The sequence below is a fragment of the Arvicanthis niloticus genome, chromosome 13 (assembly GCF_011762505.2).
Source record: "Arvicanthis niloticus isolate mArvNil1 chromosome 13, mArvNil1.pat.X, whole genome shotgun sequence".
Lineage (NCBI taxonomy): Eukaryota > Metazoa > Chordata > Mammalia > Rodentia > Muridae > Arvicanthis > Arvicanthis niloticus.
In genome coordinates, this window is record NC_047670.1 from 73,339,895 (window position 1) to 73,355,140 (window position 15,246).

Below are 15,246 nucleotides of genomic sequence, written 5' to 3' on the forward strand. Positions count from 1 at the left end.
CGGGTGGTGTGAGTCGCCGCGCGGCAGGAGTCACTATAAGCGGCCGCAGGCGGAGCGACCCCTGGCGCCCAGAGCTGGAAGCACGGGGGCGGGGCAGGCCGTGCCACCTCCCCCCACCTCGCTGCCGAGCCCCTGGCCTCCAGGTTCCTTGCCTGCTCCCGGGGCTCTGCAGGGATCCTCACTCTCACCCTGAACCTGGAGTTTGTCATTCTCAGATCTTAAAGGAAGATGGACACAGTGATGGGGTAAACAGGGGTCAGGTTACAATATACATATAAAACCTCAGAGGGGGACTGCAGAGCTAAGCAAGGGGCAGGGGGACTCATATATAACAAACAGAAAACAGAAGAAATAAATAGCAATTCGCCATCACACGTTCCTCGGTGCCCCCAACCAAATACCGAATACGGCAAAGGGTTCAACCGGTACTTGTTGACCAGACTGATAAAAGGCAAATCTGCCGCCCGCCCCCACCCTGGTCTCTATGATTGGAGGGGGAGTCTCATAGCACATAGCAGCAGAAGCGAGATGAAAGGAGAGAGAGAGACAGAGAGAGAAGAGAGAAGAGAGAAGAGAGAGGGAGGGAGGGAGGGAGAGAGAGAGAGAGAGAGAGAGAGAGAGAGAGAGAGAGAGAGAGAGAGAGAAACTAGGGAATGAGCAGGAAACGGATAGCCGAGAAATCAGAGACAGAAACAGAGACAGAGAGACAAAGCTTCGAAAAGAGACTGACAGCCCCAGAGCGGGAGAGGGAGAGACAGAGACCTAGAGAGAGAGAAGGAAGCCCAGACAGGTTGACAGATCGAGAGAGAAATGTAAATGGCGCGCTGCAGAGAGACACCCAGGTCCGTGTTCGGACTCCAATGTGACATATCAACTGTGAAGAAGACGCGGGGGCGGGGCAGCTCTGCAAGCAGAGTGGTAGGCTATGGGTCTGTGTTTTGTGACAGTGCTGGATACTGTGTGTGTGGTGGGATGCTGTCCCTGGGTGAGTAGGACTGTGAATTGTGGGCTGTCTTTTGTGTACACACGTGTGAGGTGTGAGTCTGCTTGATGAGGGTGTTTGTATGTCTCTGTCTCAGTACTAAAATCTGAGCCCCACAGAAGCCAGTTATCCTGTCCGAGGGAGGATCGAAGCCCATGGAATCTCCTGGTGAGAAAGTCAGAAAGCTAGTCTTACTTGCCCTGCCCAGACTGGCACAGCCTCTGTCTTTCCCCAGCCCAGTCTTCATCACCCCCAGTCCTGGCTCCTTTTGACCTCCCCAACTGTTTATTAACTAGAGAAAAATCTAGAAAAATCAGGCCCCAGATAATGGATGTTTGGTTGATTGTGCATAGTAACACGATTCAAATATGGGCTAGGTATTGGGTGATGGCCTGTAAAGGTGACTATGCCTGCTTTCAGAGTGACCAAGACGGAATACTGGCTGTCATCAGAGTGCTGAGGGAAAGCCCATAGCTGCATCTTCTCAGGGGACAGAAGGTCAGAGGCTGGGAGAGTGGGGATTAGCACCGAAGGATCTAGGGGTGTTTGGAGTTCTGGAAGGAGACAGCAGGTAGAGGCCTCTGGGAGTAGGGCAAGCCAAGAGTGTGGAATGGGGAGGGCACAAGGTATGCCCACTAGGGCACAGTTGTCGGGAGAAGGTGATTTCTTCACCTCTCATTTCCTGCACTCCTTCCTTGGCCTCCCATCTCTTCATTCTCAATCCGGAGAAAGAAGTAGGCTGAGGCTGGGGCTGGGGCTGGGGCTGGGGCTGGGGCTGGGGCTGGGGCTGGGGCTGGGGCTGGGCCTTTGCTGGGAGTGGGACAAGGTCCCAACCTGCCTGAAAGGATTGGTAGAGAACAGATTGGCAGCCAGTGGGGGAAGGGCTCCTCCTCCTCCATAAATACAAATTTTATTCAAGGTCTTTGTCACCATTTGTCTTCCTCGGGGGGCTGAGGGCCATGTCGTTCCTGTGCATGTCTAATGCCATATCTGCTCCCCCAGGCTGCATGATGGATGGATCAGAGAAAGCAAGTCCCGGTTCACACCAGTCTCCCTTCATAGCCTCAGGCCTCATCCACCCCAAGTCCTGATACCCCTCTTCTTTCTCCCCACATTCTTCTCTCTCCATTCAGCAGAGGGCCTCTCTGTCCAGGTCTTCATCCACCCAACTAATCCAATAACCCATATCCCCTTTTTTACCTCCTCACCTTAACCCCTCTCGGATGCCAGGTTTCTTCTCTAGAGCATCCCCTCTGCTGTCTCCAGCCCAGGCTGTGAGCAGCGGTGACCAGCCAGGCTGCAGGAGGCAGCAGTTGTGTTTGGTAAGAGTGTGTGTGTGTGTGTGTGTGTGTGTGTGTGTGTGTGTGTAGGGGGGAGCAGGCTTGGCTCACAGGGAGCCAAGGGGCCAGCTCTATGAATTTATTCATGTTCTGTTGCTCTTTCCCCACGCTCTGGAATGAAGCTGCCAGCTCACCGGGTCCTCATAGCTTCCCCTGCAGCTGTCACATTCGTCCAAGGAGATATCCAGTTAGGGCTAATCCAGGAGGTCTTCCTGGGGCCAAAATCTGAAAGGATGCTGGGAAATGGGGAGGGGTCAGAGATAATTCACCTAGAGCCTCTCTGGGGATCAAACTAGGAGGTCCCAGTGGGCAGTGAGCCTAAGAATGGGAGGTAGTCAACCAGGGGTACAGCAAGACACAGAAACAAGGGTGCCAGGCTGGCAGGAAGGAGGTGAGGAGGGATAACTTTCACAGTCTCCTAACCAAACACGGCCCAGTCTGAATCCTACACCAACCTCTACCAATGACTCTGCATTTACACTGATCCTAATCTCAGATTACACTCTCAACTTCTCTCCAATCCAGAAAGGAACATAAATTCCATAACAAGACCCTCAGGGGAATCCCTACCTTCCAGGAGATCAGGGGTTTCCCCAGAATTTCCCCCAAGGCTATATAGCCAAGGTGTGTGTCAGAACTCCAAGGGCCAGACTTTAAATTAGCATGTGATTAGCATATGATTTGCATGTGTTATGTGCCTTCTACTCTGCAGAAGTTTTCATGTTAAATTTTTATGAAGTCTAGCAGAAAGGTCCTGGCTCCTTGAAGGTTCTTTCTTTTCGTTCTTTCTCTCATACTTATTGTCACTGACCCAGATGCCCTCTAGGGAAGAAAGGAGGTGATGAGGTCGGCAATAGAAAGGATGGCAAGACTGGAAGTATGGCTTCCGTCACTGTGCAATCCTCAGTTTCCTCATCTAGGAGAGAGAGAGAGAGAGAGAGAGAGAGAGAGAGAGAGAGAGAGAGAGAGAGAGAGAGAGAGAGAGAGAGAGAGAACACGAGAGAATGAACGGGAGACCAGCCAGGTGTTCTATCAAAATCTAACAACCCCTTCCTTTCCTCCTCAGGACCAGTAGAAAATTATATTTTCCCTCCCCTTCTATGGTCTGGCTTTCAGTTCCGTTTTAGAGGACACACATGCTAGAAGCAGCTTGGGTTGGCTGGCATTAGACCAACGTATAAAAAGGAGAGAGCTTGGTCCACCTTTGAGTACAGGCCATTGCATAGGACTGGAGATAACATTATTAAGCATTTATTTGACCTCAAGGCTTTGGACATGCAAGCCCTCATCGGACCCTTTCCACATCCCTGAGAGATGGCTTGTATCCCTGCCTGTAAAAGATGCTCAAACTGAGGTCCAGGACTGGGGTCCAGGACTGGGATCCAGAACTAGGAGGTCCTTTGTCCAGTTACCGCCTTGTAAGGAGGTATTCCTACATGGGCTTGGGAAAGAGACAATGGTACCAGAGTTGATGCAAGGGAGAAAGAAACTGAACAGGGGTAGGCAGCCAGATGTTTATAGGGACCCAGCAATCTACATGTTGAAGTCTTAACTTACACACCTCCAGGCTTTACCTTCTTATGTTTCCAACCTGTGCCCAGGCTGTCAACTTTGACAAGCACCAAGGTTAAAATATCAGCCAACAAAAGGCCAAAGCTAGCTACAAAGAATGGTTCAGATATCGGAGGGGGTATAGAAAAAGGAGGAATGAAGTCCGGGGAGGTATTGCTAGCTGCTTTCAAAGGGGAAACCGAAATTCCCTTCTGTGGGGAAAAGCTGGTGGCTGGACCTAAATGCGCCTTTATCTTCCTTTTGGCGACTATGTGTTTGCATCGAAGGCTCAGAGGGCACTTGCAGACACCAAGCTGAGGTTTCCAGTCATCAGCTAGTCAGACCCCTTGGCCTAGAGCTCTAGACAGCCTTTGGTTCAAATCCCCTCTGGCCTGGGAGCGGGCTCCTCGCTCCCTAGCGGGTTGAGTGGAAGAGTGCTTTCAAAATGTTTACCAGTCCCGAGTGCCGGCTTCTCTCCGCAGCCCTGCACTTACCCAGTAGAGGCTTCCCTTCTAGTCTTCCGCACCCTCTCCACCTCCTTTTGAGCTTTCCCCACCCCTTGCCCCCATCACCACCTCTGGCCCTTCCCAGCCTTTGGTTAATGAAATGAGGCAACTGACTGCACAGACAGCTGTCATACCCCTCATTTCTCCACTGGGATACTGAATCCCTCACCGCAGCCAGGAGACCGACGGGTGAAAGTAGGGGAGCAGAGAGCCCGGAAGGAAGCGCCAAGCTCCAAGTCTCCAGGGCTCAGCTAAGTGAGGTAGGCCCTATGAGGCTCTTTTTGTCCGAGGCCCCTAGTTCTTTGACAGGCAGCAGACTTAAGCAGCCCCATACCCACCGCCCTCAGTCAATAGTCGATCTCACACGTACTGCCCTATACCCTAGGCCAAGCCTGGCTTCAGTGAGCTCAGCAAGCATCGCCTCAGAGCCCGCAGCAGCAGCCCGGTGCTTCCTGCCATCTCCTTCCATCCCTTCCCACTCGCTCCCCCTCCTTCCTGAGCTCCCTCCCCCGCGGCCGCGGCCTTTATTAGGGATTCCGCGGCTGTCGGTCCCGCCATCCATCCTGTCCGCCAGCAATTAGGCGGCCAGACAAAGAGCAGCTTCGGATGGATGAGGGTCCCGGCGGATCGGAAATGTGAAGGGTCAGCGCTGCCGCCCGCGGCGCACCCCGCTCCCCCTCCCGCATAATCACCCGCTGCCCGTCACTCAGCCCGCCGCCGGGGAGCTCCCCGGCCCGGGAGAGGGCGGGGCTGGGACTGCAACCTAGGCGCCCCGGGTCCAGCGGAGCAGACTCCTGCAGGTGCGAGGCGGAGAGCATCCCTCCGAGGCATTCGGAGGAAGAGGAAGGAATTTGGGCATCCCCCTAAGGGGAACTTGGAACCTGTGCCCTGAGGCCTTCTGGGGGGGGGGGGGATGGGGTGGAATCTAACTAGTTGCACAAGAGAGGCAGATTAAAGTCCTGGGTGTCCCCTGCTGGGAGACTGGAAGATTGAGCCTTTGGGGTCTCCATTCCCCGTCCCGTGGAACTAAACCCAAGGCCACCCCTTTCAGGAAAATGCCAGGCCTCTAGCCTATGGCGCCTCCTATCGGACTAGAATGACACTGCGCTTCTTATCCCCGCTCTCCTGAGTAAAATCCAAACCATCCACATCAAATCAAGAAATGCTCCAAATCCAGGCGAGCCCAAGTAGAGCCAAGAGGAAGTTAAAGGAGTCCAGGTTTTACTGAGGATTCTTTGGCTCTGGCTCCCAGCTGACAAATCAACATCTCAATCTGACAATTAGTGGTCCGGGGTTGGGGTGGGGGTGTGGGGGGAGCAGGGCCCTGGCTGCCAGTGGAGCCCTCCCGGCGGGAGGCAGAGGTGGGCGGTGCTGGCAGTGATGAACGACTCAGGGGGGGCCCAGGGCCCCGAGCGCGCATTCATTACTCCACTGACAGGCGGACGGGGGCCGGGTGGGCGGCGAGTGGACGTGCTGGGAAACAGCCCAGTGGCAGAAACGGAGCAGGGGAGCGTTTAACAGTCCCATCGCTCCCTCCATTCCTGGTTTTTCACTTCGACCTCCCCCCCACCCCCCGGCCCTGACTACCTTGAACTTGGACTCCCAGTTGTTGGCCGTCTCCTTAATTAAAGAATGAGGGAGACAGAGGTGGAGACAAACTCCGTCCTTGGATTAGATGATTTAAGGTCAGATACCGAGAAAGGATGTAGCTAGGTTTTAAAAACTAGGCGCTTTGGTGCCTGACCTCAGAAGAATTGTGCGTGTTTGCTCACTCAGACAATGGCGTGCGCTGCGCGGCATCAGTGACTGTGAGTGTCAGGCGGTGACGTGTCCTACTGATTTTATCAGTAGAGGATGAGCCACCACACCCCTCCTGGTATATGCCTCCCCCCAACTTGCTGTCAGCTCTGTCTGCAGTTCTCAGGGAAATGGCAGCAGGCACGGTGACAGTTGAGGTGTGCTCCTGAGGGTGTGTGGTGGGGTGTTAACTGTGAGAGTGATGTGACAACTGATCCCTTCCAGCACCTACAGCATCCCTAACCCAAGCACTGGAAGCAGAGGACACTCCCTTCGCCCAAGTCTAGATATCTAATTGCTTAGTCTTGGAGATATGATTACTGCAAGAGTTCTGCATAACCTACAGCCCTACATGGACAGCATATGCAGTCTCCAGTATGTGATCTCTAATCCATCTGGTTTCCCCTGGCTGGTGGAGATCTCAGAGAGAGGAGAACTACTGAGCAACACCTGTGTGACTCTCTGGGTGAGAAAGGCCAGACTCCTTTCTCTTTCTCTTTCTTCCTTCCTTTTCTTTTTTCTTTTCTTTTTCTTTGTTGTTGTTCAAGACCGGGTTTCTCTGTGTAGCCTTGGCTGTCCTGGAACTCACTCTATAGACCAGGCAGAGATCCACCTGCCTCTGCTTTCCCAGTGCTGGGATTAAAGGCATGGTCTGGGCTGCAGACACCACCACTGGCCAGAATGACCAGATCTTTTGATCTCTAAGCAAATCCATCTCGTAGGGCCTGGAGTGGTTGCTGGGGCCCCAGTCTTTGGACGGACGCTTGTTTGGGCTTACTTCATTGCATAGTGACTTACTAGTTCACACCCTGGGAAGACAATACTAATTACAAATTACACTATAATCATCTCTTTTTCACCTAGATTTGACTCCACTCTTCCATTTATTCTCAGACCACTAAGAAGTTGAGCCTAGCCTGACCAGGGCTGAATCTCCTGGACTTACATAGAGAGCAGGGGATTCTGGGTCTCCGGAACATTGGTTTATATAGGGCACCTTTAAGGCAGCTTCCGTTTGCCATGCTCTTCCCGGGCCTATGTCGACCTTGGAGCCACTATAGCTTTGTTTCTTTCCCCCTATGTTTTAACCTTTAGGAGTCTCTTTGGATTTTGTCTCCTCAAATTTGGGGTGGTCCTTGCTCCTCTTTGGGTTCCTGCTTTTGGGAATGACCCAGTGTAAGTGCTGTGGAATCAAGACAGTAGGGATAGAGCTTCCTTGTTGCCACAACTGAGAACACAGGAATGACCAGGCCATGCCAGGGCACGGCCGCCATCGCTTTTCATTCCGGGCACAGCCTCCCGGTCGATGCCCCGCTGTCCACCCTCCCCTACAAACGGCCCTCCTCCTGGCCCCCGCCCCCTCTACCCGCTTGGAAAAGGCAAATTTGACATTTTTAAATCCCGAGCCTTAGAGGGATCGATGCGGCCCGAGGGCCCCGCCCGGGGTCGATATTCCTGATTGGGAAGCGGCCGCTGAGCGGAGCCCGGGTGTAAATCACCCGGACTGGGGGGCGTATGGGGGGGGGACCGGGTAACCTACTGAATCCCACGCGCGCTCAGCAGGAAGGGTCCCGGCTCAGGCAGGACCGAGGGCGACCGACTGAGAAAGACAGGATTTAAAAGAAGCCTAGAGGAGCCCACCCAGGGCCTTCCCCCCTTCCCCCTCCCCCGTCTAGCCCTGCCAACTCCCGCGGCCGACTCCGGTCTCGCTTCAGCGGCCGCCATCCTCCGTTGCCCCTGGAGCCGCGAGGGAGGCCGGTGTCGGAGCCAGCCATGCAGCGTCTCCTCTCCGGCCGTTCCCGCGGGGCCCGGGCTTCGGCGGCGGCTGTCACGGAGCCGACAGGCTGGGCTGGCGGGGAAGAGGAGGGAAGGGGCGGGTGTTGGAGGAGGTGGGGGGCAGCTGGAAGCTAGCGCAGTTCTCGCTCAGTGGGCGCAACAGATGTTTGCAGAATTGAGGAGCGGCAAGGTGGTCTAGGGTGACGAGCGGCGCGGGGGCGAGGGGACGTGGGCACATTTAGGAATCAGAGTGGCCAACCTGCGACGTGAGCAGGCATTTGAAGGCGCCGGACAGACAGACTGGGCAAAGCTAAGGAACTTCTGGTGCTACCTAGTCATCACCTCGGCCTCCAGTACCTGCCGCGTTCGGTTGGGAAAATCGAGGCAGCTGAGCCCGAGAGAGGCCTGGAAGGTGAAAATCGGAATCAGTGGCGAAGGCTGGGGTGGCTATCAATTTCCTCGTGCGTTTCTGTATATCCGCCAAGGCCAACCCTGGGCCAGTGGCGGGTAAATATGTTACCATGCCCTCGACAGCTGCTCACACGCTCCCCTCCCGCTTCAGCTTGTCAGATCCCCCCCACCCCCACCTCCCACCCCGCGCCAGTTTATAGAACAACAATTTGGGGAAAACAATCCCGGCCGAGTGACGGCCCCGTAATTGTGACAAAGTGAGTGCGGACGGCTGGAGAGAGCGCTAGGGCGGGAGCGAGGCAGGGCGAGGCGAAGGCAGGGGCGCCTCTCGCCCACCCTGTCACCCCTGTTCTCATCCCTCTCCTTGACTCTTCTTCACGGAGGTCCCCCGTGTCCTCCTTCTTCGTTTCTCCATCGCTCTGCCCTTTCCTCACAGTAATGGTTCTTCTCTCGCCCCTCACCCTCTGCCACTTTCCTCTAGATGTGCCTTTTCCTCGCTCATTTCTCACTCTCTTCTCTATCGTCCACTCTTTTCTCCATCTTTTCCACGCGCTTACGTTACCCTTGGGTCCCAGGGCTCTACGGCAAAATCTGCCTCGCTCCCTCCCTAGTCCTTCCTTCCCAGAGCCTTCATCCCTCCCGCGTTTCTGCGTTTCTGGGCACTTCTGGGTCCCTCCTGCGCACAGGAGACCTGACTCCCCGGGGTCCCCTCCCCCTCCCGGCGGTTCGCACTGGGCTCCCGGCTCCCGAGCGAGTTTGTTTGTCCAGCGGCGGCGGCGGCTGCTGCCCGCGCTGTTTGCCAAGCTTAGCGCGCCGCCGCGCAGAGCGGGCCCAATTAAGTCTCATTCATTATTCAGCGCCCCAGTCCGCCCCCATCCCCAGCCGTAGCTGGGTTGTCGTTTTGTCGCCCCTCCTCAGCCTTAAAAGGGCCATATCCTGAGTCGCGTTCCCACCCCAGCTAAGGCTAGACTAGACGTTGGAGGGAGCTAAAACATTCTGCCCACTGTTGACAGGTGACCCTAAGTGAGGCCCACTGGCTCCATCCCTACCTCTAGTCAAGCCTGAGAAATCTGATAGATCCAAGCTTCTTTTGAAAGAAACTGAAGCTCAGGAAAGGATGTGACTTGGCCAAGGTCACGGAGCGGCACCGAGATTGGAGCCTGAAATATTGAAGGCATCTGGTACGCCAGCTCCATTCCAGCGCCCAAGCGAGAAGGCAGGCTCCTCTCCCCGAGTCCTGGGTTTGGCCTTACTCTTCTGATGGCACGCCCCCACCCTGTATCCCTTTGCTTCAGGCTACTAGGGTCAGAACAGCTTCCGGCTCTCTAGATTCTGGGCTACGCGGGCTCAGACTCTCAGGTCTGGATGTGGAGTCCCCTAACTGGAAGGCCTGGAAGCAAGGTAGTGAAGGCAAAATTAGGGGTCTTGATGGGCTCTCCCTTTTGCCTTATGGGTGGATGTTTCTCCCTTAAGAAATTAGAAGTGATCCTATAATGGCCTTCTTGGAGTATGGAGAGAGAAGCGTGCAGCCTGAAGTGAGACGGGATCACCTCCCATTTGTGGGGGAGAGAAGAAGAAAGCAAGATTTTTAATTGTATTGATAGGGTCGCCTTTTTTCTCCCGCCAGGTAGCTCCACAGTCTGGACAGCTTTGACCAGGAATGTCCGTCCCAACCTTGCAAAAAAGGAGATCTGGGACTTTTGGGGACCCTCCCTTCCATAAACAGCAGCGCCACCTGGCGGTTTTAGTGACGTGCTGCAAGAGGTGCGCTCCGCAGGGAGTGGGGCGCGGTTCCAGGCTCTACAGTAAAAATTGGGTGAGCCTGGGGAAAGCTTCCGGTAGAGTTCCCCAGAGAGGACGAGCTCAGGAATGCAGGACCGGAAGGTGGCTTTGAAGGGATTGACCAGGGCTTTTGGGGCGGGGCCTGGAGGAGGTGGCCTGACTTCAGACACACAGTCAGCAGCACTGAGAGACAAAGTCCACTTGTGTGGAATTGGGAGCAGTAACAGAGGGGCCATTTTGAATCTGTGGTCAAAGGAAATGACTGGTCTGAAGCGGCCTGGCAGCCAGTACCGCGGCCCTACTGGGACTGCCTGGGGGTGAGTTCTCTTGAAGTAGGTAAGACATTTTGGCAGGCAGAGTTGATGCTCTGAGGATTTTTGCGGCCTCTTTGTAGAGTGACTTCAATCTTGTGGATAGGGATAGGATGGCTGGACTGTGGGGTGCTAAGGTCTAGATCAAAATGTTTTCCAGAATGTTTAAGTGGAAGGAGTTTGGGATCCCTTTCAAATTTGACTTGTGGGAAAACGACATGGTCTGGGGAGATGGGAAAGCTGGAAAAAGCTAAAACCTTTGGCCAGGTGACCGAGAGCAAGTGAGCGCGCACACAGACACACACACACACACACACACACACACACACACACGGTGTTAAAGGGGTGAGTTTGGATAAGACACTGGCTTTCAAAGGGGGTTTGAAACAGTGAAAAAGTATTCTCTTCAGCTCCTTCCTGTGAACCATTACTATTCCAGGGTCTGAGGGGAAGATAGACATTTTAGCTTCCTTTTTCTCACTTATTGTTTTTATTCTTTTAAATTTTTACTTTATGTGCATGGGTGTTTTGCTTTAATCTTTGTGTGTGCACTGCATGCACGCCTGATACCCTTGGAGACCAGAAGAGGGCATCTATGAGTTGCCATGTGGATGCTGGGAATTAAACCCCAGTCCTCTGGAAGAGCAATAAGTGACCCCTGGGTTATCCTTTAGTCTCAAGCTTCTGATTTGTTTGTTTGTTTGTTGTTGTTGTTGTTGTTCAAGCACCAACTCAGTTCTCAGTGTCCCAACTGAAGTCACTTAAAACCTTCTCTTCCTTGGACATGGTGGCACATGCCTATAACCACAGCACTTGGGGAGGTGGGGTCAGAAAGACCAGGACTGCCTCAGCTATGGCCACATAAGACCAGTTTAGGACACATAATAAGACTGTGTCTTGCCGGGCAGTGGTGGCGTACGCCTTTAATCCTAGTACTTGGGAGGGAGAGGCAGGTGGATTTCTGAGTTCGAGGCCAGCCTGGTCTACAGGGTGAGTTCCAGGACAGCCAGGGAAACCCTGTCTCGAAAAAACATTAAAAAAAAAATCTGTGCCTTAAATATTAATTAATTAATTAATAATAACTAAGCGAAAATATTTTAATCGAAGCCTTTTCCTCCCCTCAATATGGAGTCACTAAGACTGTAACTAACAGGACTAGGGCTGCTAACCAAAGATAGGAGACATCTAGTACCTGAGAGACCTGAGGTAGGACCAGCTTGACTTTTATTACTTCAGAGTCTTTCTTCTTGTTCCACCCCTCAGGTCTAAAGATAACTCCGGACTATGGTGATTCTCACAGATGGACCTTGGGATTTCTGCAGTTTGATCAGTGTCAAACGCCACTGGATTTTCTCTGAGACTCTTGTCCTAGAGGATGGCCAAAGGGCTCCTGATGACTTATGCCCTTTGGGCTTTGGGGGGTCCTGTTGGACTCCACCACCTATACCTGGGAAGGGACAGCCATGCTCTGCTCTGGATGCTCACCCTGGGAGGTGGAGGGTTGGGCTGGCTCTGGGAATTCTGGAAGCTCCCAAGCTTTGTGGCTCAAGCCAATAGAGTCCAGAGTTGGAAACAGAGGCCAGAAGAGGAGAGACCACCACTGAGTCTCCTTCGCTTTGCTTCCCAGATAGTAGTGGGTGTCTATTTTGGTCTCGTGGCACTAGTCAGTCTTTCTTCCATGGCCAACTTCTATATAGTGGGCCTCCCACTAGCTGTTGGCTTAGGGGTCTTGCTGGTAGCTGCTGTTGGTAACCAGACCTCAGACTTTAAGAACACCTTAGGAGTGGCCTTCCTCACTTCCCCTGTGTTCTATGGCCGCCCCATTGCCATCCTGCCCATTAGTTTGGCTGCCAGCATTACAGCTCAAAAGCACCGGCGATACAAAGCTTTGGCGGGGTCAGAGACACTTAGTGTGCGGCTCTACCGTGTGGGTTTAGCTTACCTTGCCTTCACAGGCCCACTGGCGTACAGCACCATGTGTAACACAGCCGCCACGATTAACTACGTTGCAGAAACCTTGGGTTCCTTCTTGAGTTGGTTTAGCTTTTTCCCACTTCTTGGCCGCCTCGTGGAGTCTCTCTTGCTTCTGCCTTGCCAGATCTGGTGGCTACTGGCTGGGGATCCTGGCTTCAACAGCAGCCAGTTCCAGGAGTGGGAAAAGCTCTATGAGTTTGTTGACAGTTTTCAGGATGAGAAACGGCAGCTGGCTCACCAGGTAAGCCTTTCCTCTTCTCTCTGGGTAAGTCTCCTCAGGGCCTGTCTGGACTCTGAGAGTTGGAAGTCCTGCAGGAGCTGGTTGGTAGCTTGCATTGAGGGACCTCTGTTTTGAGGTTGGCCAGCTATGCCCTGAAAGGAGATCCTGGCTTCTTTGGGCTTCTGTATGTACTGCATGAAGGTACATGAGAAACACACACAAATAATACTTATTAATCAAAGTCTAACATAGTTTTTCTAGGGTGGTGTGGTTGAGGTGTGGATCAACCAGCTCCAAGAAGATTCTTTCCTGTCCCTTCCCAATCTATACTCCTACTGTGGAGGGTACCTCCTTTCTGAGGTCTTCCATAGTGCATTAGAGGTTCTGTTTGTTTCATGGTGTGGGAGATTACGATCAGAGCCCCTGTGTACGCGGCACAGACATGGTAACACTGAGCCACATCCCAAATCCTGTCAGGATATACTAGGCTTAAAAATATATCGTTGTATGTGAGTCCGTGTGTCATAACATGAATGGAGAGGTCAGAGGGCAACTGGCAAAACTAGAATCTCTCCTTCCACCTGTGTATTCCAGGGATCAAAGCCATGAGGCTTGGCAGTAAGTTACCTGCTGAGCGACCTTGCCAGCCACCCCTCCCCCCCCCCCCCGCCTTTTTTTTCTTGAGACAGCTTTTTGCTATGTAGCTGGCCTAAACCATAAATGAAGGCCCAGACTCGCCTCCAATTTGTGATCCTCCTGCCTCTGTGTCATGAGTACTGGATATTAGCAACATGTACCACCTGTCTGCTAGATGAGTTTTTTGTTTGTTTCTTTTTCTTTCTTTCTTTCCCTCTTTATTGTTCTTTGTCCAAGTTTTGTCTATTCTTAACCATCAAATAAACAGGATCACCTCGTACAGATCTGGCTTTGTGCATTCAACATTCTGCTCATAAGACTTACTCATGGGCTGAAGAGATGGCTCAGCAGTTAAGAGCACTGACTGCTCTTCCAGAGGTCCTGAGTTCTATTCCCAGGAACCACATGGTAGCTCAGAACCATCTGCAATGGGATCTGATGCCCTCTTCTGGTGTGTCTGAAGAGAGCAATGGTGAATACATAAATAAATCTTACAAAAAAAATAAGACTTATTCACATTTAACATGCAATTTGAAACAGTCTGCATTCCTTGCTCTATTGGATCCTGCCCACAACTTATTTTATTCACTCTATTTTTAATATTTAGGTCATGTCTAGCTTGGGACTTTTTCCCATGAAGTTCCTGTAAGCATCTTCCCAGGTTTTTGGTGGGCGTACATACACTTATTCCTCTCATGGGGAGGGCTCTTGTCAGAGGATGTGGAGCTCTAGGCTGGAAACTGCAGTTGCTATTAAAGGAGCCCTGGGCCTGACATGATACCCTGAGGGGTGTTTTGGGGGGCGTGTTTTTGTTTGTTTGGGTTCTTTTGTACTTCTCTCACTGATGTGGATCAAACCCAGGACCTTACTCCAGTCAGTGACATGCCCTACTACTGAAATATACCCTTGGCCAAGGAGTGAAGTTCTGAATGTGGCTCTGGGCCATTCCAGTACTAACTAGCTTGATTTAGCAGGAAGCTTGGAGAGGCTCCGCCAGCCCGAGAGCACTTACGAGATGCTAATTTGTGACTTCTGTTCCACCGAGGTTCTGGGCATTCCCGAAGGAGCAACCAGTGAAGAAATACATCGGAGTTACCGGGACCTGGTGAAGGTCTGGCATCCAGACCACAACCGGCACCAGACCGAGGAGGCCCAGAGGCACTTCCTGGAGATCCAGGCTGCCTATGAAGTCTTGAGTCAGCCCAGGAAGCCCAGAGCATCCTGGAGGTGAAAAGCAATCCCTCAAGGATGGGCTCAGTCTTGTCAGCACCATCCTCAACCGACCGACAGGCTTAAAAAACGCTGCTTGCAGTAGAGGCAAGGAAACCTTTAAAGGGACAAGAAAACGTGTGGTAGAAAATATATTTATGTGTTGAATTTCTAAGTTCTTGGCTATTGTCTGCTTGATTATACTTTCTTAAGACTTCAGAGTAAAAGGGGAATTTTTTTTTTTTTAAAGATTTATTTATTTCGTGTATGTGAGTGCACTGTCACTGTCTTCAGACACACCAGAAGAGGGCATCAGATCCCATTACAGATGGTTGTGAGCCACCATGTGGTTGCTGGGACTTGAACTCAGGACCTCTGGAAGAGCAGTCAGTGCTCTTAACCACTAAGCCATCTCTCCAGCCCTAGGAGTATTATAAAATTAATAAAATACCTTTCAAAGACTACACCATGGAATCCTACCCCAGGATATTGATGTATGATAAAGAGGTTGTTTAACTCCTATATTTGTCTACAGAACTGAGTTAGGAGGCTGCAGATTCTGATATTTTATATGCTGTCCCATAGCAAGAGGAATTTCAACAGGTGAGACAAGGGGTTAAATATCAAAGTGCCAGAAAAGTGTTTTTATTCCATTTGTAGTTTCTGGTCTTAAGAAAGAAAGGAAGGAAGAGAGAGAGAGAGAGAGAAAGAGAAGGAGAGGGAGAGAGAGAGAATGGGAGAAAGAGAAGAA

At 52.3% G+C, this 15,246-nt stretch overlaps 1 protein-coding gene across 3 annotated transcripts; it reads left to right on the top strand.

Moving 5' to 3' along the window:
- Positions 1-10,305: 10,305 nt before the first annotated feature.
- On the top strand, positions 10,306-14,670 carry Dnajc22 (DnaJ heat shock protein family (Hsp40) member C22). Of its 3 annotated transcripts, none has more exons than XM_034517361.2 (3): positions 10,306-10,462; positions 11,720-12,671; positions 14,332-14,670. In XM_034517361.2, the coding sequence occupies exons 2-3, from the start codon at positions 11,832-11,834 to the stop codon at positions 14,515-14,517; spliced, it is 1,026 nt and encodes a 341-aa protein (XP_034373252.1). In that variant the 5' UTR covers positions 10,306-10,462; positions 11,720-11,831; the 3' UTR covers positions 14,518-14,670. The 3 variants fall into 3 exon arrangements, with proteins under 3 accessions (XP_034373252.1, XP_076768176.1, XP_076768177.1); XM_076912061.1 differs by having other exon boundaries at positions 10,331-10,481; XM_076912062.1 differs by having other exon boundaries at positions 10,348-10,477.
- Positions 14,671-15,246: the final 576 nt, after the last annotated feature.

Bases quoted from the DNA above. Each gene is read 5' to 3' on its own strand.
- Dnajc22 (XM_034517361.2), top strand. From the start codon at position 11,832: ATGGCCAAAGGGCTCCTGATGACTTATGCCCTTTGGGCTTTGGGGGGT. The intron at 12,672-14,331 runs GTAAGCCTTTCC...TGTTCCACCGAG, and splicing joins AACGGCAGCTGGCTCACCAG to GTTCTGGGCATTCCCGAAGG.